Source organism: Leptodactylus fuscus, chromosome 6, assembly GCF_031893055.1.
Source record: "Leptodactylus fuscus isolate aLepFus1 chromosome 6, aLepFus1.hap2, whole genome shotgun sequence".
NCBI lineage: Eukaryota > Metazoa > Chordata > Amphibia > Anura > Leptodactylidae > Leptodactylus > Leptodactylus fuscus.
In genome coordinates, this window is record NC_134270.1 from 15,422,008 (window position 1) to 15,449,212 (window position 27,205).

The window sequence follows — 27,205 nt, forward strand, 5'->3', positions numbered from 1 at the left end:
ACTCGCAGTTATACGTGTCCCTTTGTTAGTCAGCCGCCATTTTGATGTAGCCTCAGCTTCTCAGTGGCTAAAGCCATCGGAAATATGTATTTTCTGATGGCTTGAGGCGACCCTGTATTTTGGTCGTTCGACCCCTGCCGGGGTCACGACCCACAGGTTGAGAACCGCTGCGCTACAGTCATCTGCGGCGGTCACGTATCCGTGTCAGGACGTCATTTCTGGATAGCAGTATACTGAAGGACCACCATAGTCTTTATAGTGATATACAACAACGACAGTATATGCATAACGGTTGTGCACAATGTCCGGCTATTAGAGATGAGCGAGAAGTATTCGACCGAGTAGGTATTCAATAGAATACTACGGTATTCAAAATATTCGTATTCGACCGAATACTACTAGCTATTCGCAGTAAAGATTCAATTCAGAACCAGTGTTGATTGGCCGAATGCTATACAGTGTACAGCATTCAGCAAATCAATACTGGTTCTGCAGCAGGCTCGTCCTTGCTAGTCGGGAGAGCTGGAAGCTTGCTGTTACGAGGGAGCTTACTTTTTCTCATAGGAATGAATTGACCAGCGTTGATTGGCCAGTGTACAGCATTCAGCCAATCAACACTGGTTCTGCCGGAGGCTCGTCTGTCAGGAGGCGGAGTCTAAGATCGGACCACAGCAGTCTCCATGTGGTCCGATCTTAGACTCCGCCTCCTCACAGATGAGCCTCCAGCAGAACCGGTGTTGATTGGCCGAATGCTCTACACTGGCCAATCAACGCTGGTCAATTCATTCCTATGAGAAAAAGTAAGCTCCCTCGTAACAGCAAGCTGCCAGCTCTCTTCCGACTAGCAAAGACGAGCCTGCTGCAGAACCGGCATTTATTTGCCGCAGGCTCGTCCTTGCTAGTCAGGAGAGCTGGCAGCTTGCGGTTACGAGGGAGCTTACTTTTTTATCAGTGCACCTGCAAGCGCTGTGCAGTTAAAGCGCACGGACCCCATAGACTATAATGGGGTCCGTGCGCTTTAACTGCACAGCGCTCCTCCTAAACACTCTCCTCCTGCTATTCTTGGACTTGGTGACTCTCCTTAGTCGAATAGGGGTTTCCCCTGAAACAAGCATTTTTCCCCATAGACTATAATGGGATTCAATATTTGATCGAGTAGTCGAATATTGAGGCTCTACTTGAAACGAATATTGAATCTCAAATATTTCACTGTTCACTCATCTCTACCAGCTATGATTTCTTGTGCTAGGTTCTTCTTGTACTGTCTGAACACTCTCCTATTTCCTCACCTCTATACCTTGGTTTCCTTCTGCTCCTCTAATAGTTAATCTTCGCCTTACCTGTGTGATTGACAACCTATCTTCCTATCAGGTCTGGGGCGGCTTCATCCTCCTTATGTATTGTTTGCTCACATTCACCTTGGTGCTTGCTATTGCCTTGTGCGTGCTGGCTTTCTCTATACATATTTCTGACCTCTGGCTATTCCAGTGACTATTCTCTCGGATTTTGATTCTGTACTGCGCTACTCGACTAGTATTGACCCCTTGGCTAGCTGACATCCCTTTTGTTGTTGTTTGTCTTGTCTGCGTTCTGTGTCATCACTTATATCTAAGAAGGGACTGCCGCCCAGTTGTCCTATGTCGCCTAGGGCTGTTCAAGCAAGTAGGCAGGGACAGGGAAGGGTTCGGCTTGAGGATCACTGTCTTGTCTTGCCCTTCCTCTCAGGGTTCACCAGCAGCTACTGGGGAATTGCTCTTCTTGCAATTCCCTTACACCCCTGTAGCATTCTGCTATCCTTCTCAGTACAGAAAGGAAAAAGCGCCATGTTTTTTTTTTTGTTTTTTTTTTAGCACAGATGGTTTGGTTTTTGGACTACACCCCTGAAGAAATTTATCCTGGGGTACAGTGAGCATTTTTAACCCCAAAGTGTATAAACGCTCCACAAGATGTTGCTCCTGAGATACCCGCTGAACAGTTTTCAGGTGATGTAGCCATATGAGGACTTTTTTTTTATGTGGGATGAGATGCATTTTGTAATGACAATGTTTTTGGGTGCCTATAATTTATGGAATAAATTTAATTAACTCTTTTTTTTTTTTTTTTTGCTAGGTTAAAAATAAACATCAATTCCGGCATTGTATTTTACCATTCAAATTTTCTGCCGTGCAGCGTACAGCATAAGTAACGGCGATACCTAATTTACATTATTTTTTTAGGTGTTACTTACCGTATTTTTCGGACTATAAGACGCACTTTTTTCCCCCCAAATTTCGGAGGAAAATGAGGGTGCGTCTTATAGTCTGAATGTGGGTTTGCAGCATGGCCGCGCTACTGCCACCGCTGGTTTTCTTCAGCGGCAGTAGCGCGGCAATCCGCAGGCCCCGGCAGCTAAGACAGTCCCCGGTATTTGCTGTAATAGACCGGCGGATGCCAGGGAGTGTCTTAGCTGCCGGGGCATGCAGATTGCCGCGCTACTGCCACCGCTGGTTTTCTTCAGCGGCAGGAGTGTGACAATACTGCAGGCCCCGGCAGCTAAGACACTCCCCGGCATCCGCCGGCCTATTACAGCAGATGCCGGGGACTGTCTTAGCTGCCGGGGCCTGCAGATTGCCGCGCTACTGCCGCTGAAGAAAACCAGCGGTGGCAGTAGCACGGCCATGCTGCAAATCCGCTTCTCCTCCGCAGGTCCCGGCAGTTAGTTAGCCCCCCCCCGGCCTCATACCTTTAGTGATGCAGGCCGGCTCCTGCACGGCGAGGCCGCAGGAGCCGACCTGTTCCGATGACAGCCGGGAGCCTAATGAAGGCTCCGAGGCCTGTCATAGCTATATATTACTATCGCGGCTGGTCTATGACCCTCCGCGATAGTAATGTATAGAATCTCCCATAGACGGCAATACACTTGTATTGCCGTCTATGGGACTTGCAATCAAATGATTGCAGGTTCAAGCCCCCTAGGCGGGGGATATTAAAATAGTAAAAAATAAAAAAAAAAACACTTAAAAAAAATATAATAAAAAATAAAATAAATAAAAGTTCACCTCCATTCCCTAGAATACATATAAAAGTATAACATTACTGTGAAACATATACATTAGGTATCCCTGTGTCTGAAAATGCCCGGTCTACACCTGGCCCCACAAAAAAAACGCCCTATACATCCCCGTACAGCTGCAGGGTCACCTGTCAATGTGGCCTTGCAGCTGTTCCAAAACTACAACTCCCATATATTAAATATTTTACCATTTTTTGCCTGAAAATTTTTTTTCCCTATTTTTCTCCTCTAAAACCTGGGTGCGTCTTATAGTCCGAAAAATACGGTATATTGCAGAACAAAATCCCATTTGCTTTGCTATCGTGTAAGACGCGTAACATGCATATTTTTTGGCTGGATTGGTTGAGGGCTTATTTTTTGCAGGATGACCTATGCTTTCTATTAGTACTGTAGTACTAGTACATTATATGACATAATTTATATGCTAGTACATTATATTACATCATGTATATACTAGTACATTATATTATTTTCTACTAGCCCATTATATTACATCATTAATCCACATCAAGTATTTCATTTCCGGAGCACGTTCTCGGATATGTAAGACACCATCAAGGTTAACTCTATGTTTGCCAGTAGACATGTTCACCAGCTGAAATATGTCTAAAAATAAGTTCAAAGGGCAACGAACTTCCTGCGGTTTATACGAGTCAATCAGCTTCAGTTAACCTAGCAGAAATGCCTGTGTCCTGAGATCACTCGGGCTCCAGTACAGCTCCTCAGTGTCCACGTCAATCACATTCATAAAATCATTAGACCAAACGTTGTTCATCTCTAATATAAGTAACAGTGTACACAAGAACATGGCCGGGTGTCAGGACACTATACAGGAGCGGGCACATTATTCCGTGCCATTGGGACGGACAGTAGGGTCAGGTGAATATGCCCAGGACTCAGGACACTATAAGAGATGGGCAAACCTCTCATTTTGTTTCAGCTTTGGGTGCGGCGGGCCCCTATTCATTTCAGGTCGAACAAGTTTGATATGGACTTCACCTTAAATTGGCTTAAAATATAGTGTAGAGCACTCTTAGGGCTGCTAGGAACCTATCTATAAAACATAGTGTAGAATACTGTCAGGGCTCCTAGGAACCTATCTATAAAACATAGTGTAGAACACTGTCAGGGCTCCTAGGAACCTATCTATAAAACATAGTGTAGAACACTGTCAGGGCTCCTAGGAACCTATCTATAAAACATAGTGTATAACACTGTCAGGGCTCCTAGGAACCTATCTATAAAACATAGTGTAGAACACTGTCAGGGCTCCTAGGAACCTATCTATAAAACATAGTGTATAACACTGTCAGGGCTCCTAGGAACCTCTCTATAAAACATAGTGTATAATACTGTCAGGGCTCCTAGGAACCTATCTATAAAACATAGTGTAGAACACTGTCAGGGCTCCTAGGAACCTATCTATAAAACATAGTGTAGAACACTGTCAGGGCTCCTAGGAACCTATCTATAAAACATAGTGTAGAACACTGTCAGGGCTCCTAGGAACCTATCTATAAAACATAGTGTATATACTGTCAGGGCTCCTAGGAACCTATTTATAAAACATAGTGTAGAATACTGTCAGGGCTCCTAGGAACCTATCTATAAAACATAGTGTAGAATACTGTCAGGGCTCCTAGGAACCTATCTATACAACATAGTGTAGAACACTATCAGGGCTCCTAGGAACCTATCTATAAAACATAGTGTATAACACTGTCAGGGCTCCTAGGAACCTATCTATAAAACATAGTGTATAACACTGTCAGGGCTCCCAGGAACCTATCTATAAAACATAGTGTAGAATACAAATCTTGAGGAGTTCGCCCATCTCTAGTGAGGTTCCTTCAGGACAGTAAAGCTATAGTCGTTATGGAACTCAGAAAATATTTTAGAAAATATACAATTGACATGAACAAAAAATCTTTGCTGTGTGCCAAATAATGTTTAATCTGTGTAAATTCACATGTTTACAAGAAGTCCGCCCTGTTGTCTGGTCAAAAAACCTGAACAAAACAGTGCAGCATACATTGCAATTAATCCGGTAAGCAGACTGGCCCCTATGTTACACCCCTCCATATTTTATACATAACAGGTCCACACAGCATGATGCCCCCATATACAATAATTCCCTCTTAGTGACCCCCACACAGTTTAATGTCCTCCTCAGTACCCCCACACTGTATAAGACTCCATGCCAATGAATGCGTGTTTTGTCAGTGTGGTAGCCGTGTTTGTCATATTGTAACGGCCCCATACACATACCTGTTTGTTATTACGAGTCTGTGTATGAAGCCTTGAGTCTGGGGATAAGACTCAGGACAGATCCTATACCCTGTCGGCAGGAGGTAGGTCCCGGTTTCAACTCCGGACACAGATGAGTTGAATACACAGGCCAGTGAAGCAGGAGCTGTTACAACTCAGCCTCTGCTTCACCGCTGCGATCAGGCTCCTGGAGGTGTAGGCGCCATGTGATGATGTCACTGACCTGGCGCCACCAACTCTGTGAGTGAGACTGCGGAGAGAGCTGCGGGGGAGCGTTGGAAGGGCAAGTATCACTGTTTTTTTTTATGTTAAATGTTGAGGGGGAACATAATAAAGGGGGCCCATGAAACTGGGGGTAGATGAAAGGGGGGGGTGCCATGAAACTGGGGCAGAGATGGAAGGAGGATACAAAACGGGGGCATGAAACTGTGGGAAGAGATGGGGGGACATGAATCTGGGGGCAGATGAAGGGTGTATATGAAATTGGGACAGAGATGGAGGGGGGACATATAATTTACGGGTGACTGTAGAATTATACTGTGTGGGGGCACATGAAAAATTAATGAGAATGAGCGGAGAGATAAATTTCCCATGGCGCGCATTTTGGCCCTCTTTCTGTTCCTCAAAAGTTGGGAGGTATGCCTATACCTGTTTACCACAGACCCCGCATAGCCACATGTGGCCTAGTGCCCCAGTCATTGCCCCCCACAGGATAATGCCCTCTCAGTGCCCCCCTTCCCATAGTATAATGCTCCCACACTCCATAACGTCAGTTGTAGATAACTATATTCTGTATGTTTTGTCACATTGGGGCTGTTCGAAACTTTATTGGTTTCCACCCCTTTTTGTAGGACTAGCCCCAGTATATATATGTATCTATCTATACGTAGTATATAAGTACGTCCACAGTGTGTATATAGCGCCGCCGCCTCACACAGTAGCCACATCCGTGTACAGCTCTGCGCGTGGCAAAACTCCATCAGCGCTGAGCAAAACACGGAAGTGGTCGCCGATCTCTGATTGGCTTCCTGGAGAATTACGAGCTATCTGATTGGCTCCGGCGCGGGTAGGACGATGACGTCACCAGCACTCCGTGTTTCCCGGCTCCGGTGCCGGTACCTGTGTCATGGAGATCGGATTCACAGAGCAGCAATTCCAGGAGGCCTGGAGGGAACTGGACCAGCGGACACTGCCGGAGGGATGGGAGCTATTCACCGAGAGCATGGGGATACAGATATACCGGCTGTACGACCAGGTGAGGAGCAGCCTGCGGAGGGCGCTGTATACTGTGTGTATATATATATATATGGTTATTATAGGAGAGTAATTCACCTGTCACCCGGAAATGTGTCCAGAGATTGTAATGTATAAGGTAAGAAATACCGGATACTGTAACCGAGATGTAACATGTGACCATAGGGACCTACAAGCCAACAGTGATGTCACAGTACAGGGATAATACACACAGTGATGTCACAGTACAGGGATAATACACACAGTGATGTCACAGTACAGGGATAATACACACAGTGATGTCACAGTACAGGGATAATACACACAGTGATGTCACAGTACAGGATAATACACACAGTGATGTCACAGTACAGGATAATACACACAGTGATGTCACAGTACAGAGATAATACACACAGTGATGTCACAGTACAGAGATAATACACACAGTGATGTCACAGTACAGAGATAATACACACAGTGATGTCACAGTACAGAGATAATACACACAGTGATGTCACAGTACAGAGATAATACACACAGTGATGTCACAGTACAGAGATAATACACACAGTGATGTCACAGTACAGGGATAATACACACAGTGATGTCACAGTACAGGGATAATACACACAGTGATGTCACAGTACAGGGATAATACACACAGTGATGTCACAGTACAGGGATAATACACACAGTGATGTCACAGTACAGAGATAATACACACAGTGATGTCACAGTACAGAGATAATACACACAGTGATGTCACAGTACAGGGATAATACACACAGTGATGTCACAGTACAGGGATAATACACACAGTGATGTCACAGTACAGGGATAATACACACAGTGATGTCACAGTACAGGGATAATACACACAGTGATGTCACAGTACAGAGATAATACACACAGTGATGTCACAGTACAGAGATAATACACACAGTGATGTCACAGTACAGAGATAATACACACAGTGATGTCACAGTACAGGATAATACACACAGTGATGTCACAGTACAGGGATAATACACACAGTGATGTCACAGTACAGGGATAATACACACAGTGATGTCACAGTACAGGGATAATACACACAGTGATGTCACAGTACAGAGATAATACACACAGTGATGTCACAGTACAGGGATAATACACACAGTGATGTCACAGTACAGGGATAATACACACAGTGATGTCACAGTACAGAGATAATACACACAGTGATGTCACAGTACAGAGATAATACACACAGTGATGTCACAGTACAGGGATAATACACACAGTGATGTCACAGTACAGGGATAATACACACAGTGATGTCACAGTACAGGGATAATACACACAGTGATGTCACAGTACAGGGATAATACACACAGTGATGTCACAGTACAGGGATAATACACACAGTGATGTCACAGTACAGGATAATACACACAGTGATGTCACAGTACAGGATAATACACACAGTGATGTCACAGTACAGGGATAATACACACAGTGATGTCACAGTACAGAGATAATACACAGTGATGTCACAGTACAGGATAATACACACAGTGATGTCACAGTACAGGATAATACACACAGTGATGTCACAGTACAGGGATAATACACACAGTGATGTCACAGTACAGAGATAATACACACAGTGATGTCACAGTACAGAGATAATACACACAGTGATGTCACAGTACAGGATAATACACACAGTGATGTCACAGTACAGGGATAATGCACACAGTGATGTCACAGTACAGGATAATACACACAGTGATGTCACAGTACAGACCAGACCTCTGCGCAGTTCACACTGACACTATGGTTTGGTTCCTTACAGATGATGGTGTCACCAATAGATTGGATAGTGGGACACTGATTCTTATGGACTGTAGACCAGCACCTTTGGAGTCAGTGTCTCCCATATCCATCATGGGGTCTGTACAATCTGCACTTACAACACCAGTGTGAACAGAGCCCAACAGTTCTCTTTAGGTTGGCTGTATTATAGATAAGATAATCCTTTAATAGTCCCACAGTGGGGATACTCAGTATGTTACAGCAGCATAGTAGTACAGATACAGGATAATACACAGTAATATATTACAGACGTAGACACACATATGCTGAGAAAGATATACTAGGAGTCCATGGCAGCTTATGAACAGAGAAGAAAGAAGGAGGACATTCATAATCATTAGTTCTCTGTGCGGAGTGTCTTCGTTTGGTCTGATGTAGATTATACAGCCTGGTCGCGGTTGGAAGGAAGGACTTGCGATAGCTCCTTCTCACACTTGGGGTGAAGCAGACGGTCACTTACAGTGCTGCCAAGTCCCATCAAGGTCCCATACATGGGGTGGGATTTGTTCTCCCGCATGGAGGTCACCACGGACAGTATCCTTCTGTCACCCACCACCTGTACTGGGTCCAAGGGGTCCCCCAGGACAGAGCTGGCCCTCCTGATCAGCCTGTCAAGTCTATTTCTGTCCCTGGTTGATATACTGCTCCCCCAGCAGGCTACACCGAAAAAGATGGCTGAAGCAACCACAGAGTTGTAGAAGGCCCTAAGAAGTGTCCCCCGGACTCCGAAGGCCCTCAGCCTCCTGAGCAGGTAGAGTCTGCTGTGGCCCTTTCTGTGCAGCGCCTCCAGGTGATCAGCCCAGTCTAGTTTATTATTGAGGAGCACACCCAGATACTTATAGGTCCTGACTATCTCAATACATGTCCCTTGGATCTCCACCAGGGTCGGAGCACCTCTCCGTTTACTAAAGTCCACCACCATCTCCTTGGTCTTCCCAGCATTAATCCTGAGCTGGTTCTGCTGGCACCATTCAACAAAATCCCGGTTTAAGTCTCTGTATTCACTATCGTCACCATCAGTGATAAGGCCGACTATAGCAGAGTCATTGGAGTACTTCTGTAAGTAACAGCTGGAGGAGTTATGATGGCGTCATCTACCCCAATGCCCGGCCGGTAGGCAAACTGGAGGGGGTCCAGAGCGGAGCTCACTAGGGGGCGTAGGTGTGTCAGGACCAGTCTCTCTAGGACCTTCATCAGGTGGGATGTCAGTGCTACAGGTCGGTAGTCATTGTAGTCCATCGGGTTGGGTTTCTTTGGTACCGCACAAGATGTCTTCCGCAGTTGAGGTGCCACTACCAGCTTTAGACTCATATTGTACATGTGTGTAATAATACCACCCAGCTGGTCTCCGCACATTATACATTACATATACAGTGGGGCAAAAAAGTATTTAGTCAGTCACCAATAGTGCAAGTTCCACCACTTAAAAAGATGAGAGGCGTCTGTAATTTACATCATAGGTAGACCTCAACTATGAGAGACAAAATGAGAAAACAAATCCAGAAAATCACATTGTCTGATTTTGTAAGAATTTATTTGCAAATTATGGTGGAAAATAAGTATTTGGTCACCTACAAACAATCAAGATTTCTGGCTCTCACAGACCTGTAACTTCTTCTTTACGAGTCTCCTCTTTCCTCCACTCATTACCTGTAGTAATGGCACCTGTTTAAACTTGTTATCAGTATAAAAAGACACCTGTGCACACCCTCAAACAGTCAGACTCCAAACTCCAATATGGTGAAGACCAAAGAGCTGTCAAAGGACACCCGAAACAAAATTGTAGCCCTGCACCAGGCTGGGAAGACTGAATCTGCAATAGGCAACCAGCTTGGATTGAAGAAATCAACTGTGGGAGCAATAATTAGAAAATGGAAGACATACAAGACCACTGATAATCTCCCTCGATCTGGGGCTCCACGCAAAATCTCACCCCGTGGGGTCAAAATGATCACAAGAACGGTGAGCAAAAATCCCAGAACCACGCGGGGGGACCTTGTGAATGAACTGCAGAGAGCTGGGACCAATGTAACAAAGCCTACCATCAGTAACACACTATGCCGCCAGGGACTCAGATCCTGCAGTGCCAGACGTGTCCCACTGCTTAAGCCAGTACATGTCCGGGCCCGTCTGAAGTTTGCTAGAGAGCATTTGGATGATCCAGAAGAGTATTGGGAGAATGTCCTATGGTCTGATGAAACCAAACTGGAACTGTTTGGTAGAAACACAACTTTTCGTGTTTGGAGGAAAAAGAATACTGAGTTGCATCCATCAAACACCATACCTACTGTAAAACATGGGGGTGGAAACATCATGCTTTGGGGCTGTTTCTCTGCAAAGGGGCCAGGACGACTGATCCGGGTACATGAAAGAATGAATGGGGCCATGTATCGTGAGATTTTGAGTGCAAACCTCCTTCCATCAGCAAGGGCATTGAAGATGAAACGTGGCTGGGTCTTTCAACATGACAATGATCCAAAGCACACCGCCAGGGCAACGAAGGAGTGGCTTTGTAAGAAGCATTTCAAGGTCCTGGAGTGGCCTAGCCAGTCTCCAGATCTCAGCCCTATAGAAAACCTTTGGAGGGAGTTGAAAGTCCGTGTTGCCAAGCGACAGCCCCAAAATATCACTGCTCTAGAGGAGATCTGCACAGAGGAATGGGCCAACATACCAACAACAGTGTGTGCCAACCGTGTGAAGACTTACAGAAAACGTTTGACCTCTGTCATTGCCAACAAAGAAGAGAGAACAAAGTATTGAGATGAAATTTTGTTACTGACCAAATACTTATTTTCCACCAGAATTTGCAAATAAATTCTTACAAAATCAGACAATGTGATTTTCTGGATTTGTTTTCTCATTTTGTCTCTCATAGTTGAGGTCTACCTATGATGTAAATTACAGACGCCTCTCATCTTTTTAAGTGGTGGAACTTGCACTATTGGTGACTGACAAAATACTTTTTTGCCCCACTGTACATTATATCTTATGTATCTTCCGTCTGTATTTCGCTCAATGAGACGTTAGGTCTTGCCCTTTTGACCCCAGGACGGGGTTAATCCTTAATACAATGGATTATCCGTCTTCTGTAATGCCGCAGCTAATTGGTATAAGCGGCTTTCCTGCCGATGAGCCGATATACGGTGTAGATGTAGCTCACCTATAGAATATCCTATCTAGAGAGGACGGCGTTCCTATAATCTGTATTAATCTGTGGATGCCCGGCCTGCATGTCATATAACGCACAGACTGGCTGTGCCAAGTGTGCATGTCAGTGGCCTGCAGGTGGGTCATGTTTGTGGCCACCTCCTGTAAACTTTGTGCCTGCTCAGTGGTATATTTTATGTGACTACCTGGCGGTAGGGTTTAGAAACTTTACCAAATATTTGTATGTCCTTTCTCGTGCCAGTCTGTAGCCGTCCCTTCTTGTTGTGCCAGTCCGTAGCCGTCCCTTCTTGTGCCAATCTGTGGCTGTCTCTTCTTTTTTTTTTTTTATATGTAGATTGTGAGCCCCACATAGAGCTCACAATGTACATTTTTCCCTATCAGTATGTCTTTTGGAATATGGGATGGAAATCCATGCAAACATGGGGAGAACATACAAACTCCTTGCAGATGGTTTATTTGCCCTTGGTGGGATTTGAACACCAGGACTCCAGCGCTGCAAGGCTGTAGTGCTAACCACTGAGCCACCGTGTGGCCCCTGGCCGTCTCTTCTTGTACCAGTCTGTAGCTGTCCCTTCTTGTGCCAGTCTGTAGCTGTCCCATCTTGTGCCAGCCTGTAGCTGTCTCTTCTTGTGCCAGTCTGTCGCTGTCCCTTCTTGTACCAGTCTGTGGATGTCTCTTCTTGTGCCAGTCTGTAGCTGTCCCTTCTTGTGCCAGTCTGTAGCTGTCTCTTCTTGTGCCAGTCTGTAGCTGTCCCTTCTTGTGCCAGTCTGTAGCTGTCTCTTCTTGTGCCAGTCTGTAGCTGTCCCTTCCTGTGCCAGTCTATAGCTGTCCTTTCTTGTGCCAGTCTGTAGCTGTCCCTTCTTGTGCCAGTCTGTAGCTGTCCCTTCTTGTGCCAGTCTGTAGCTGTCCCATCTTGTGCCAGCCTGTAGCTGTCTCTTCTTGTGCCAGTCTGTCGCTGTCCCTTCTTGTGCCAGTCTGTAGCTGTCTCTTCTTGTGCCAGTCTGTAGCTGTCCCTTCTTGTGCCAGTCTGTAGCTGTCTCTTCTTGTGCCAGTCTGTCGCTGTCCCTTCTTGTTCCAGTCTGTAGCTGTCTCTTCTTGTGCCAGTCTGTAGCTGTCCCTTCCTGTGCCAGTCTATAGCTGTCCTTTCTTGTGCCAGTCTGTAGCTGTCCCTTCTTGTGCCAGCCTGTAGCTGTCTCTTCTTGTGCCAGTCTGTCGCTGTCCCTTCTTGTGCCAGTCTGTAGCTGTCTCTTCTTGTGCCAGTCTGTCGCTGTCCCTTCTTGTTCCAGTCTATAGCTGTCTCTTCTTGTGCCAGTCTTTTTGTGCTACAGACCCTGATAGGTGGTGGACCCCACGGTCCGGGTACCCCCAGTGTGTATACTGTACGGTGCCAGAAGCATATGGCATGTTGCCCTGTATAGTGGCGGTATATCAGTATACAGTACTGGCCCCACATTGAAGTCAATGCCCTGCAGTACCAGTGCCGGCCACTATACAGGACATGGAGCTATCTGCATCTGGCTCTGTACACTGCATAGTACACAGATTGGAGGCACCTCTGACCAGCTGATCGGTGAATGGGCCAGCTGTTGGGCCTCCACCGATCAGAGATGTATAACTTATTCTAGTCAGGTCACTGGTGGGGGGTTTGGTATCTGATATTGATGACCCAAGGAAGTCCATTTATTTTTGGTCTGCATAAATCAGCACCTTGGATTTCCTTATGGATCCGCCATATGTTTTATTTCAGCCATCCTATAAGCTGCAGAAGAAGAATCCCGACAGTCTGGAATATCAAAGGATGAAAGTTCAGGTTAGGGAAGCAGAAGCTCTTGACGTCGGCCGTGTCCATGTCCGATTTCTTGGGCTGTTCTTTCCTTTGAGGAACAAATATAGAGAATGCAAACATACAGGTCATCCTGGTTCGTGTGAAAGGGAAATGGGAGGGAACGTAACGATTCACCAGAAGTTCCCAAAGTCACCGCCGTCAGTGGTCCTGTGATACGGGGATGGTCGAGTCCTCTGAAGATCCTTCTCCAGTGACCCACTGAGATAGCGGTCACATTCAGAGTAGTCAGTGGCCTACAATCATGGAAACATTTGCTATCGAGACTCAAGACGTCTTCATCAGGCTGCAGGAAATCTTGAGTTCCTGCTGACGTAAGCCGCGGAGAGTGGAGACGCTGATAGCTACGGTTTCCTGATTGAGCCTAAGGGGCGTTTTGGGATCTGTGGTTCTCCACCTTGGGTCTACGATACTGAGGGTGACACGATATAAAACCAACAAATTATATATAAATATTCATTTATTATTATTATTTTAATTCCTTCTTCCAAAAACCATAACTTTTATTTTTGTGTATACAGAGCCGTATGATGCCATATTTTTTTTTCTTTTTTTTTTAAAGTTCTCAATTTTTACTCCCCTCCTTCAAAAAAAAAAAAAAAAATTATTTTCCCGTACTCAGAGCTCTTTGTTGACTTATTTTTTGTGGGACAAATTGTACTTTATAATGCCACAATTTAATAGTCGATTGGATATACTGGGGAGTTGTAAAAAAAAAAAAAAAATTCAGAATGGAGTAAAATTGGAGAAAAAAAACCTATAATTTTCTTGTCTTCATTGTGAGGTTTTTTTTTAAAGTCTTTGTTTTTTTTTTTTATCTGTGACACCTGTACATTTTTATATTCTTGTGTTTTTTGTAATGGCTCATTCTATGTGTACTTTTTATTGATACCATTTCGGGGAATGTTTGACGTTTTGATTTTTTTGGGGAGGCGAATCAAATAAAAAAACAAATAAAAAAAAATATACAAAACAGAATTAGATATTTAAAGGGATCCTATCAATAAGCTCAATTTTTTGTCCCTAACATGACAGAATAGCCTTAAGAAAGGCTATTCTTCTCCTACCTTTAGTTGTCTTCTCCGCGCCGCCGTTCCATAGAAATCCCGGTTTTCGTTGGTATGCAAATGAGTTCTCTCGCAGCACTGGGGTCGTCCCCAATGCTGCAAGAGAACTCCAGCGCCGCCTCCATCTCCTTCAGGAACGGGTCTTCTTCACGTCTTCTTCCGACGGTGGCTTCAATCTTCTAGGCCTCAGGCAGCCGACTGCGCATGCCCACAAGCCACAAGAAAATGGCCGCTTACTATACTGTGTAAGCGGCCATTTTCTTGTGGCCGGCGGGCATGCACAGTCGGCTTTGCCCGAGGCCTAGAAGTTTGAAGCCACCGTCGGAAGAAGAAGCAAAGAGAGGCCGTTTCAGATGAAGATGGAGGGTTCTCTGGCAGCATTGGGGACCGCCCCCAGTGCTGTGAGAGAACTCATTTGCATACCGATGAAAACTGGGATTTATATTGAACGGCGGCGCGGAGAAGACAACTAAAGGTAGGAGAAAAATAGCCTGTCTTAACTATTTTGATGTGGTACCCAGAAAAAATTGCTTTTTAATGATTGAATCCCTTTAACATCCCAAGAATAATGTGCTACAGTATTACGTCTCCTTTTCTTACTTATGGAAAGTTTTAAAGATCTTCTATTGATTTATTGTACCGAGAGACAGATCCATCCCGACCCTCCAGACGGCATTGATCAAACTTTATGAATAAAGCAAAATATCAAATGTATTTTCCAGAAGACACAAAAATGTTCAATGTCATCCAATGGCTGAGAAAATCAGAATAAAAAATGCCACAAGTGAGGGGGTTAATAATCTGCAGTAATTGTATCATCTATAAATGTCTGTACTAAATCTTCTCATTTACGTCAGAACATTCTTGAGCCCCTCTGAAAAGCAGTTGGGGGCCTGGAATTCTTGTACTGATGGAGAAAAACAACATCCAGGTAGAGCAGCTGTGCGGGGAAGATCAGGGGGACAAGATATAGCAAAAACTAAGAAAATATCCTCATAGAGCAGCTGTGCGGGGAAAGATCAGGAGCAAAATATATCAAAAGTTAAAGGGATCCTATCTTTCAAACACGTCGGAATAGCCTTAAGAAAGGCTATTAGTCTCCTACCTTTCATTGTCTTCTCCGCACCGCCATTTGGTAGATATTCCATTTTCCTTCTTTATGCAAATAAGTTTTCTTGCAGCACTGGGGACGGTCCTTAGTGTTCCAACAGCACTGGGGGCGGTCCAGTGCTGCCAGAGAACTCTCCCTCTTTGTCTGGAATACGAGAAAATAGCCACTTACAATACTATGTAAGCGGCCATTTTTGTTGTGGCCGCGAGCATGCGCAGTCGGCTTTGCACGAGGCCTAGAAGTTAGAAGACACCGCCTGAAAAAGACGCGGTGAAGACCTCGTTCCAGATGAAGATGGTGGCGGTGCTGGAGAGTTCTCTGGCAGCACTGGGACCGCCCCCAGTGCTGCTTGACCGCAGGGGACGCCCCCAGTGCTGCGAGAGAACTCATTTGCATACCGAAGAAAACCCGGATTTCTACTGAACGGCGGCGCAGAGAAGACATCTAAAGGTAGGAGAAGAATAGCCTTTCTTAAGGCTATTCCTACGTGTTAGTTAGAAAAAAGATGGGATCCCTTTAAGAAAATGCATAACCAGGTAGAACAGCTGTGTGGGGAAGATTGGGGGCAAAATATATCAAAAACTAAGAGAACATCTAGGTGGAACAAAAAATACACTTACTCACCTCGTCCTAGTGTTTCGTTGTTCAGTACCGGTCTTCTTCCCATCCCAGAATCAGAGAGGACCCCTGAGACCGATCGGTGACCCTCATGGTCGCTAGTAAGGAGGTGGTGATGTATATGAATGACATCACTTGTTCCTCTCCAGGGACCAATGAGGTCACTGATTGGTCTCAGTGGTCATGTGATCTTCTCCGTTTCTGGTGTGGCAAGCCCTGTCATGGGAGGTAAAGCGGACGGAGACCGGATAACTTAGCGCTGAGGATAGGCGAGTGTGACTTTTTATGTTTTTTTGCACCTACCCCAGCCATCTCTGGACATCCCCTTTAACAGGTTAACCTTTACTCCATGTATGTATTTCTGTCTCCTGATATTATCCTGTTTTAGGTTTAACCATTTTCTGTTGCCCATTGCAGAAAACAGGTCTCTATGAATATAAAATCTATGGCGGCCTGGCCGATTGTCCAGCAGAGCTTTGCGCCGATGTATACATGGATTTGGATTATAGGAAGAAGTGGGACCAGTATGTAAAAGGTTTGTGGAGTCAATATATGGTACTATAAGGAGCGGCCTTATCATCAACAGGCATCACAGTCTGTTTAGTATGGCGCAAACTTTGTAAGTCCCATAGACTATGAATGAAGTAGCATCGCGCATGCGCGACTACGACAACATTACAAAAAGGGAATTCTGGTCTCTGGTTTTAGTCCATTTGTTTGGATCTCAGAGATGGAGTCCATGTGTGAATTCACATTAAAATAGGTGATCAACGATGCATTAGATGCTGGAAGACCCTTTTAAACACTGTAAGAGGGGATCGAGGGTGTAATGGAAAAAAAAACCTCTTAGTCGTCATAAAGACCATACAATAAAAGCTTGTAAACATTTCCCTATGTGAACATGCTTGTGAATCAGAGCAAGAGAAGCCTTGGATAACAAACCTGCTACTGCCCCCTAGTGGCTGATAGATGCACCTGGTGGTTAACGGGAATGTATCCTCAAAGACTCGTTATTTACTGTACATTGGGTATCCTCGTCTTCGCACAGTCACGATAGGCTACCGCTTCCGATTTCTCGTAGGTCAATTCTTGTCGCCTTTGCGTAAACTTGGAGGGAATTATCCAAATCATCTTTTATTATTATAAGGTGGGCGAGTTAGTGGCGGCATAGAGGGGGCCGGGTAGTGAAGCCGGACATACACTCTTCATTATATTATTGGCTGATTTGCTAATTCCAATGGGTTCCATCTTAAGCACTGGTTCTTAAAATATGGGTCAGGACCTACTGGGGGTGAGAGGGGTTTGTGAGTCAAGTTGAGACATTTCTGTTCCATATTACAAGATAGTAAACTACGGGCAATACCAGGCACTGCAAAAGGACATTTGATGGTGTCACCGCGGTGCGACCAGTCACGTGCAGAGGCAGAGCTTGAAAAATAGCTTCCTGTATGTGCAGTGTAGGTAGCAGGGTTGGGGGGTGTTAAGTTGGCAGGGTTGAGAGTGTGGGAGAAAAATGAACTTTTTGGGAAAGGGAATGTAGCAGAACTGAGTGTGTGGGGAAATGTGGAGTGGAAGAAGTGAGTGTGGGGGAAATGTGGAGTGAAAGAATTGAGTGTGGGGGGGAAATGTGGAGTGGAAGAACTGAGTGTGGGGGGAAATGTGGAGTGGAAGAACTGAGTGTGGGGGAAAATGTGGAGTGGAAGAACTGAGTGTGGGGGGAAATGTGGAGTGGAAGAACTGAGTGTGGGGGGAAATGTGGAGTGGAAGAACTGAGTGTGGGGGAAAATGTGGAGTGGAAGAACTGAGTGTGGGGGGAAATGTGGAGTGGAAGAACTGAGTGTGGGGGGAAATGTGGAGTGGAAGAACTGAGTGTGGGGGGAAATGTGGAGTGGAAGAATTGAGTGTGGGGGGAAATGTGGAAGTAGCAGTGTTGAGTGTAGGGGATATAGAGGTGAAATGTGTGTGCAAGTGTGTGGTATGAAGTAGAGCTGAGAGTGTGGGTGAACATGGAGGTAGCTAAGCTGTGTGTGTGGGAGAACATTGAGCTATATACCTCCCCTGTCACTCCCTGGTCTCCATGGACAGTCGGGAGCCCCTGTATTGTACACATTGGATATTCAGCAGGTCTCGCTAAAGTCATTAGTCTACTTGTTATGACCAGTTTACGCCGCATTCCCATCTGCACCGAGTCCAATCTATTGCTTTGGATGGCCGGAAAAATGGAAAAACTGACCATGAAAATAATGGACGCAAACAGAACCCAAGGGTCCCCATTGGCTCCACTGGGATCCGTGAGGTGTCCGTTCTTACTAAAAAGTCAGCCTTGCAGCACTTTACCCATCTGCTAATTTCTGACGTATCTGCACCGGATGGGCACCCGACGCAGATGTGAACGTAGCTTTACAACTTTGTAAAGTGGTGCGGTACTAATATCCGATATTTCTGTATTCTGTAGCACTACACGAAGACCAAAATGGAGAAGACAAGGTGATCTACTGGGAAGTGAAATACCCGTTCCCGCTATCTAACAGAGACGTATCCTTCTAGTTTAACGTTTGGAAAAACAGCAGTCCCTTAAATCAACCCTGTTCACCCCTGATTGGTGAAGATCACAGAAGACCTTTTTTGAGATGACTCATTTCATTAACCCCTTCCCGACATGCGCCGTAATAGTACGGCGCGTCGGGTCTGTAACTATGGCGACCGCCCGGGAGCCGGACGGCCGTCATAGCCGCCGGGTGTCTACTGTCTACTGCTTTAAGCAGTAGACAAGCGGCTCTAATGCCTCCGATCGGTCCCCGGACCGATCGGAGGCATTAACCCCTCCGGCGCTGCTGTCAAAGGCGCCGGAGGCGCCATTTTCCCGGCGGCGCATGGGCGCCGCCATTTTGGCAGGGATCGCCGGCTTCTGGAGCATGCTCCAGGGCCGACCCCCCCATTGCCATGACAGCCGGGAACCTTGTTAAAGGCTCCCAGCCGGTCTGCAAATTCTCTCTTTTGCAGGCTGGTGTATACAGCCTGCAAAAGAGAGGATGATTTTTTGCAATGCATTAGCATTGTAATGCATTGCATTAGTGATCAGACCCCCTGGGGTTCAACACCCCTAGGGGGTCTAATAAATGCAAAAAAAAAAAGTTAAAAAAAATATTAAAAAATATAAAAAGAATTAAAAGTTCAAATCACCCCCCTTTCCCTAGAACACATATAAAAGTAGTTAAAAACTGTGAAACACATACATGTTAGGTATCACCGCGTCTGAAATCGCCCGCTCTACAAAGTTATACAAATATTTTTCCTGTTCGGTAAACGCCGTAGCAGGAAAAATAGTCAAAAGTGCCAAACCGCCGTTTTTTCACTGTTTTAATTCTGATAAAAATTTGAATAAAAAGTGATCAAAGCAATAACATTTCCCGAAAATGGTAGAACTAAAAAGTACACCCGGCCCCGCAAAAAAAGACGCCCTATACATCCCCGTACAAGCACGTATAAAAAAGTTACGGCCGTCGGAATATGGCGACTTTTAGAAAAAAAATTTTTTTAACACTTTTGGAATTTTTTTTAGGGGTCAAAATGTAAATAAAACCATATAAATTTGGTATCCCTGGAACCGTACCGAAACACAGAATATAGGGGACATGTCATTTTGGCTGCACAGTGAACGCCGTAAAACCAAAGCCCGTAAGAAAGTCGCAGAAATGCATTTTTTCTTCAAATCCACCCCATTCTGAATTTTTTTCCTGCTTCCCAGTACATTATATAGAATAATTAATGGTGGCATCATGAAGAAAAAATTGTCCCGCAAAAATTAAGACCTCATATGACTCTGGGAGCGGAGAAATAAAAAAGTTATGGGGTTTAGAAGGAGGGGAGTCAAAAACGAAAAACGAAAATCAAAAAATGCCATCGGCGGGAAGGGGTTAAATGCTTCACTTAGCAAGACTGATCGATCGATGAAGTCCTCTCAAAAAATCTGTGTCCTGGACAATCCCTTTAAGAGGCCATAGATGAATCGGGCATTTCTTGCACCACTTGGGACCTCCAATCGCAGTGCATTGTGGGGGACATTATGCTGAGCACCATCATACCTTAAGATAGTCCAATACACGCACCATTTCTTTGAAATATAAACTAAGTTCTATGCTTAAACCCAGGCCCTTATGTGTACTAAGCTGTCTCCCGACTGACTGAGCCACAAGCTCTCCATAGCAGATTTTGCTTTCTGTATATCATACTGGTATGTGGTTTTCTCTGTCAGTACATTGTCTGCTGAAATCTCGTTATTTATATGGAGATGTTTCTTTACATTCCAATACAATATACAGAGAAAGACGTCATTAAGAGAGAAAAGTGAAGAAGTAAGAGAGAAAAAACCCCATTAAAGTTAATTGAACTTGTGGCTCAGTCGGTAGCTTTTGCTTTTGCATTTTTTCATGACATATTCATATATTTGAGGTTTAACATTACTACTATTATTATATGGAGTCTGAATAAATGCAGCTATCTACTTTTAGAAAGACCACGCCTCTTGAAAAAGGTTTCCGCCCCCTTCCTGACCCACACTTCCACTCCGTATAAAGTCTATGGGATTGATGATGATACCCCATTATCGTTCTCCGCTATCTGCATCAGCCCCATAAAGATTCATTGTAGTGCTATTGCACATGGGTAACCATTGCTCCACTCAGATGTGCCCTTGTACTCATGACCTATGGGGGTCCCAATAGAGAGACCCCCCAACTAATAACCCACTCAGCACTTAATATTTTTTCCTTACATCTGGATATAGTATGTGTATGTTCGACAACGGCAAGACTTAGACATAGATGGGAGAAAGATCTTTGTTATTTTGGCTAAGAGCGTGACGGCCGCACATTGTCCGGAGAAATCGGGAATTATCAGGGTCAACAGCTACAAGCAGAGCCTGGCGATAGAGAGCGACGGCAACAATGGCTGCAAAGGTAAGAAAACCGAGAAAGGCTGAAATGTTGCAATTTATCAAAATTCTTAATTTTTGATTCCCCCATTTCTTTACCCTGCAGTCTTCATGTACTACTTTGATAATCCGGGTGGCATGATCCCTTCATGGCTTATTAATTGGGCGGCCAAGGTAAGTTTTCTGTTCGGTGCAATCTACAATGTTTAAAATAACAATAAGAGCGTTATTAACCTTACCAGCGCCCGCCTGCTCCCTGCTGGTCTCTGTTTACCCAACTCCAGCAGTGGGGGTGGTGACAGGAGTGCTGCAGCCTTATTACTGGCTGTAGCCATGATGAGAGTCTACTGATGTTGTCAAGGGGGCGGGGCTTAACCTTTCTTTTGTCCTGCTGCAGCCATTTGTCTTATAAACACGCACAAGAAAATAATTATTGATAATAAAAATACATTTTTTTTTTTTGTATTACAATTGTGATTGTTATGATTGCCATTATTGTTACCATTATTATTAGATGACAAGTCTCATTTATCTACAACTAGCATCTGCCCACGACTTCGCCTGCGAGTTGGTGTTGGCGCTCAGCCGCTTATATTTAGCCAATTGATGTTGTAGATGATCCGCCTGCTCCCGTGTCTCGGCTCTGCTACATCGCTGCATATGCGCAGCATACTCAGTTGTATGTACATCTCTGCATATGGAGAGCATACTCAGCTGTGCTACAGTGCTGCCTAAGCTCTGCTACATTTGGCCATTTGGATTATAGGGTTGTTCTTATGTCAGTGTCTGAGCAGCTTCTGTGTTGGAAACGGCTGAACGGATGTTGCAGAAATTTGCCACAATTCAATCAGCCTGCTCCCGCATCTCGGCTCTGCTACATCGATGCATATGCATAGGATACCCAGCTATATGTACATGTTTGCATATGGAGAGCCTATAGAGGTGTGCTACAGCACTGCCTAAACTCTGCTACATCAGGCAATTGTGATTACAGGGGTTTGGTTATGTGACTACGTGAGAAGCTTCTGTGTTACAAAGGGCTGAACGGATGTTGCTGAAATGTGGCAAAGTTCTCCCCCCTCCCCCATCAGAGGCAGAACAACACATTCCCCGTCGTACTCACTGAAACTCTACACCCGATATAGTCCTCTTGCCCACACACAGCCTGTATGTTCTGTAGTCTCCTGATCTTCTATGAGACTCCATTTTCTTCAGCTTTCACACTGTCCAGCTTCATCCTATATAGCTCCGCCCACAAAATAGGTCCTTTATTGTAGTGTGAACCTACATTCCTTCACTGTGGTTGTGTAGTGACGTCATTTACCGGGATAAAAAGAAGCCTATGTTTTAATCTGGGTTCCTATCTATGTATGTGGCAAATTTCATGCAAATCCGTTCAGCCGTTTTTGCGTGATTGAGGAACAAACACCACTCACAAACATCCAAACTTTCACATATATAATAGTAGGATTATACGTTTTAATGACCGACCAGTAATCCTGGTGCCTCAGCCCCGTTTTTTCCTTCCACCCCTGTATTAGGTAAGAGAGAGTGAAGCCGTCTCTTAATAATTTTATTACCGGGAGGAGACTCCAATTAAACCATTTTGCGCTGATGTCATTTTTTTTCTGTTTCCTGCTGCTCCAGATAAGGAATTGATGTAAGGAGACGAGAACATTGTAGCAATCTGATTATGAGATGCTTATAAGGAGAAGGGTGTGGGCTGAGCTGTGACATCTTGTGTATGTGCAGGGTACAGTAGCCATCCCTGTATATCTGCAGATTGTTAGGGTTATATGACTAGCAACTCATAGGAGGATGTTGAACAGATAAAGTAAAGCAACGTTCACATCTGTTCCGGGTGTCCGTATCAACTAGCTCCACAAGAAACAGGGCTCAATCTAGGTTCACACCAGCGTTCATCTCTTTGCATGGTAACCCGAACGACGGAGGACTCCATAGACTCCGTCGAGTTTCCGATGGTTTTATAGTCCGTGCAGGACGTTTCTCTCGTTAGTAGATGGAATTTGCAGCGGAGTCTCATCTGTCCTCGGTGAGCATTGGAGAATTCCATCCCCGATTCTGCCTCTGCATTGTTCAGGCGGGTTTCTGCGAGTAAGCACCTCAGGTTCCGATCCAAAAACCGGGTAGCCGCAACTGAAAGACGGTGCCCTGCACCGGAATCCAGCTGCGCTCTCTGCTTCGGATTAGGCCCAATGAATGGGCCTAGTCCAGAGGTGGGTGTATCTTCAGGCCGAATTGCGAGGTGACACAGCCTGAAGAATGAGCATCTCGCTTCTTTTTTCCGGGAGCCGTTTCTTGAGCGGCTCCCATTGGTTTCAATAGGAGCCATCTTTTTGGTCAGGGTTTTGAGGCGAATACGGCCTCAGAAGCCTGACCAAAAAACTCAGTGTGAACTTACCCTTAAAGTACGTCTTTCAGATCCAAACGGTCCCCTAAGCCAATTGACAAGACTGGTTACGACAATGACGGAAAACGCGATGTCTGTAGAGATGATAAGTGATGTACAACTGCATTGTAAGGCATCGGGTCATTCTAATTCTTTCCATTTTTTTTCTTATAGAGCGGCGTTCCAAATTTCTTAAAGGACATGCAGAAGGCTTGTAATGGATATTCATCCAAGGACTCCTCAAAGTAGATAGACCCAGTACAGCGCTTTACTCTAAAGGGGTCAGATTGCTTGAAATTATCGAAAAAGACGATTTACAGTGGTGTAACTATAACAAAAGTCATATGGTGCTGACACTTCCCGTGAGCTCAGCCGTGTCCATCGGTGATCGGCTGTAATGGTCATATTTTGTATTCACTTATCAATTCCTGGATCAGGAAGAACAGGCGGGTACCGGGAAGTGTCAGCATCAATAGGGTTGGGAATTGGTGAGGTGAGTATTAACCCTTTTTATTATTAAATGTTGTTTTTTTAAAAAAATCTCTTGGGGCCGTTCTGCCCGTTTTAATACGACATCAGGTAACAAATAAACTTGAAATGATATGATTTACTACTAATGTACTAATGGTGTTATCGAACTGCCTGTTTACAGAATCTTATCTTTATATTGAGAATTGCTGCTAGTAGGAATGAAAGGTAATGCAGTATTCATACTTGGTGAGCTTGAGGGTCACATTATGTAGCACTGTAGGAATAACCGTGGACAATTACACTTTGCCGTGTTATTTGCACTTTGAAAAATCAGCAAGATAACATTTACAAAAATGCTGAAAAGACAAAGATATTTGGCAGCATCTTGTCTGACTGAAACAACAATATCTTGTTTGATAATAAGATAACTGGCTGGAGCAACATTCGTTCTGTTTGTAAAACAAGTGACTGGAGTGATATCCTGTCCGCAAGTAAGACAACTGGCTGGAGCATCTTCCGGTCTGATAGTAAGAAAACTGGCTGAAGCATCTTCCTGTCTGATAGCAAGACAACTGGGTGAAGCATCTTCCTGTCTGATAGTAAGACAACTGGCTAGAGCATCTTCCTGTCTGATAGTAAGACAACTGGCTGAAGCATCTCCTTGTCTGATAGTAAGACAACTGGCGGAAGGATCTTCTTGTCTGATAGTACGACAACTAGCTGGAGTATCTTCCTGTCTGATAGTAAGACAACTAGCTGAAGCATCTTCGTGTCTGATAGTAAGACAACTGGCTGGAGCATCTTCCTGTCTGATAGTAAGACAACTAGCTGGAGTATCTTCCTGTCTGATAGTAAGACAACTAGCTGAAGCATCTTCCTGTCTGATAGTAAGACAACTGGCGGAAGGATCTTCTTGTCTGATAGTACGACAACTAGCTGGAGTATCTTCCTGTCTGATAGTAAGACAACTGGCTGAAGCATCTTCCTGTCTGATAGTAAGACAACTGGCTGAAGGATCTTCCTGTCTGATAGTAAGACAACTAGCTGGAGTATCTTCCTGTCTGATAGTAAGACAACTAGCTGAAGCATCTTCCTGTCTGATAGTAAGACAACTGGCTGGAGCATCTTCCTGTCTGATAGTAAGACAACTGGCTGGAGCATCTTCCTGTCTGACTGCAAGACAACTGGCTGGATCAATAGAATTTCAGACTGTAAAACACCTGGCTGGAGCAATGTCCTGTCTGTGAGACAAATGATTGGAGCAGTATCATGTCTGACTGTAAAACAACTGGCTGGATCAACTGCCTGTCTGACTAAGACGACTGCCTGAAGCATCACACTTATTCAGATCACTGGAACTTTAAAGGGGATGTCCAGGATTTACAGGGGAGGCCGAGAAAGGTGAAAAATGAAAAAACATATGCACCTGTTCTCAGCGCTCTGGTGCCCCGCCACTGTCCTGTACCGTGGCACCCCAGGCCTTGTTCATACAGTAGTCCTCACCATGCCCATCAGCAGGCTAAGGGGACACGGGATGTCACAGGTGACGTGCGTGAAGCTCCGATTCTTTTCTTAGGCCTGTGATTGGCCTCAGCAATCATGTGTAACGAGAACTTTCGCTGAAACAAGCCCTGGGGCGCTGCTGGACCGGAGAGTGGTGGGAGACACAGGAGCATTTTATTTTTCACTTTTCTCGGCCTCCAGAAAAAAAACTTAATTTCCTGGACAAACCCTTTAACATACTGTAAGTATCTACAGAACGTTCTAAGTCCTCTCAATGTGCACAGTGTGCTGTATAGCTTTCAGTTTGTGTTAACCCCTTTATATTTGTCTTGTCCCCGGCCACTGGATTTCTCGTCTGCACAAGCCTGGCCAAAATACTGGAATAACTATGCACATCCTGCCTGGCCACCAAAGAGAGAATCCAAATGGGTTGTTCTTACAGCTTTTATAGATCGGTGGTTTCCCGCGTAGCCAAAAGCCACCACCTAGGTCACAAGTGGTTTGTAGATGAATGGCGTGTTACCCCATTGTTGATTGATAATGGCTACATGGTGGCCAAAAAACTCAGCAATCCATCAACAATCAATGAATTTGCAAGTCGCGGCAACTAAGGGGATTGGATACATCTCAGCTTCTGCTTGACTACATGGCGTCCGCCATATTGGACTCTAGCCTTAAACTACCTCCATGTAAAAATGTGTAATTCCAACCCTTTGCCTTTTATTACACACGTAAGACATCACATCATGTATGTACTGTAAGACTCTGCAGCAGAAAATTCCAGAAATTGGTGGCGAGAAAAGTCCTGCACGGCGGACTTTTCTCTCCCCCTCTTTCTGTATGAAAACGATGGGCACCCAGGAAATCCCATTATAATCTATGGGGTCCGCTGGTGGCCACGCTGTTTTAGCGGTCCGCCTTCTGTCGTTTGGGTTCCCCGTACATCGGAGAGCCCTGCGCAGATGTGAACCTAGCCTTAGTAACACGGTTTGAAGTATATCTGTTAATATCATCGTATTACCCTACAGTGTTCTGATCAATTTTATTGTGTAATTTTGATTTTGAAATTTGTCAAAAATTAAGTGTGTGATTTTACAAATTTCACAAAATTGATGATTATTCTGTCTCTACTGTAACTAAATATTTCTGGACAAACTGGAAAATAAATTATAACCATCTCACATGTTTTTCTTGGTCTAAATAGTATTGGGCAAGTCCCATAGTCATGGATGGAAAGGTGACCCCAGATGTGCACTGGGAAACCTTAAAGAGGTCCTGTCACCAGGTCTGTAAAGCCTAATGACATCCAACATCTGATCGGCGCTGTCACCCTGAACATTTTGGTGCTTTGTTTATCCTAATCTGTTCGGCTATTCCAAAGATATAAGTCCTGTTAGTGTTGCTGCAGATTAGGGTCTATTTGCCAGGTGGGCAGTAACACTGCATTATATACAGCACACAAAGACCCAACCCCCAGAAAAAAACGGTGTTACCGCCTACTTCACTAATATACCCCAATTTGTATCAACACCAATGGGGCTTGTTTCTTTTAGAGGGGCTGAACAGATTTGGATAAACAAAACACCAAATGGTTGACAGTGCCAATCGGGTGAGGTATGTCATTGGGAATTTCAGCCGATGAGGACATGAAAGATTCTCTTTAACTGA

The 27,205-nt window shown here is 44.8% G+C and overlaps 1 protein-coding gene across 1 annotated transcript; it reads left to right on the top strand.

The window, feature by feature from the left end:
- Positions 1 to 6,419: 6,419 nt before the first annotated feature.
- PCTP (phosphatidylcholine transfer protein) lies at positions 6,420 to 26,718 on the top strand. Its single transcript, XM_075278215.1, has 6 exons — positions 6,420 to 6,575; positions 16,638 to 16,755; positions 18,676 to 18,755; positions 21,007 to 21,178; positions 21,260 to 21,327; positions 23,738 to 26,718. The coding sequence occupies exons 1-6, from the start codon at positions 6,447 to 6,449 to the stop codon at positions 23,810 to 23,812; spliced, it is 642 nt and encodes a 213-aa protein (XP_075134316.1). The 5' UTR covers positions 6,420 to 6,446; the 3' UTR covers positions 23,813 to 26,718.
- The last annotated feature ends 487 nt before the right edge of the window (positions 26,719 to 27,205 follow it).

Coding starts and splice junctions, on each gene's coding strand:
- PCTP (XM_075278215.1), top strand. CDS start 6,447: ATGGAGATCGGATTCACAGAGCAGCAATTCCAGGAGGCCTGGAGGGAA. Junction 21,179..21,259: donor CGGCAACAATGGCTGCAAAG/GTAAGAAAACCG, acceptor TTTACCCTGCAG/TCTTCATGTACTACTTTGAT. Junction 21,328..23,737: donor TTATTAATTGGGCGGCCAAG/GTAAGTTTTCTG, acceptor TTTTTCTTATAG/AGCGGCGTTCCAAATTTCTT.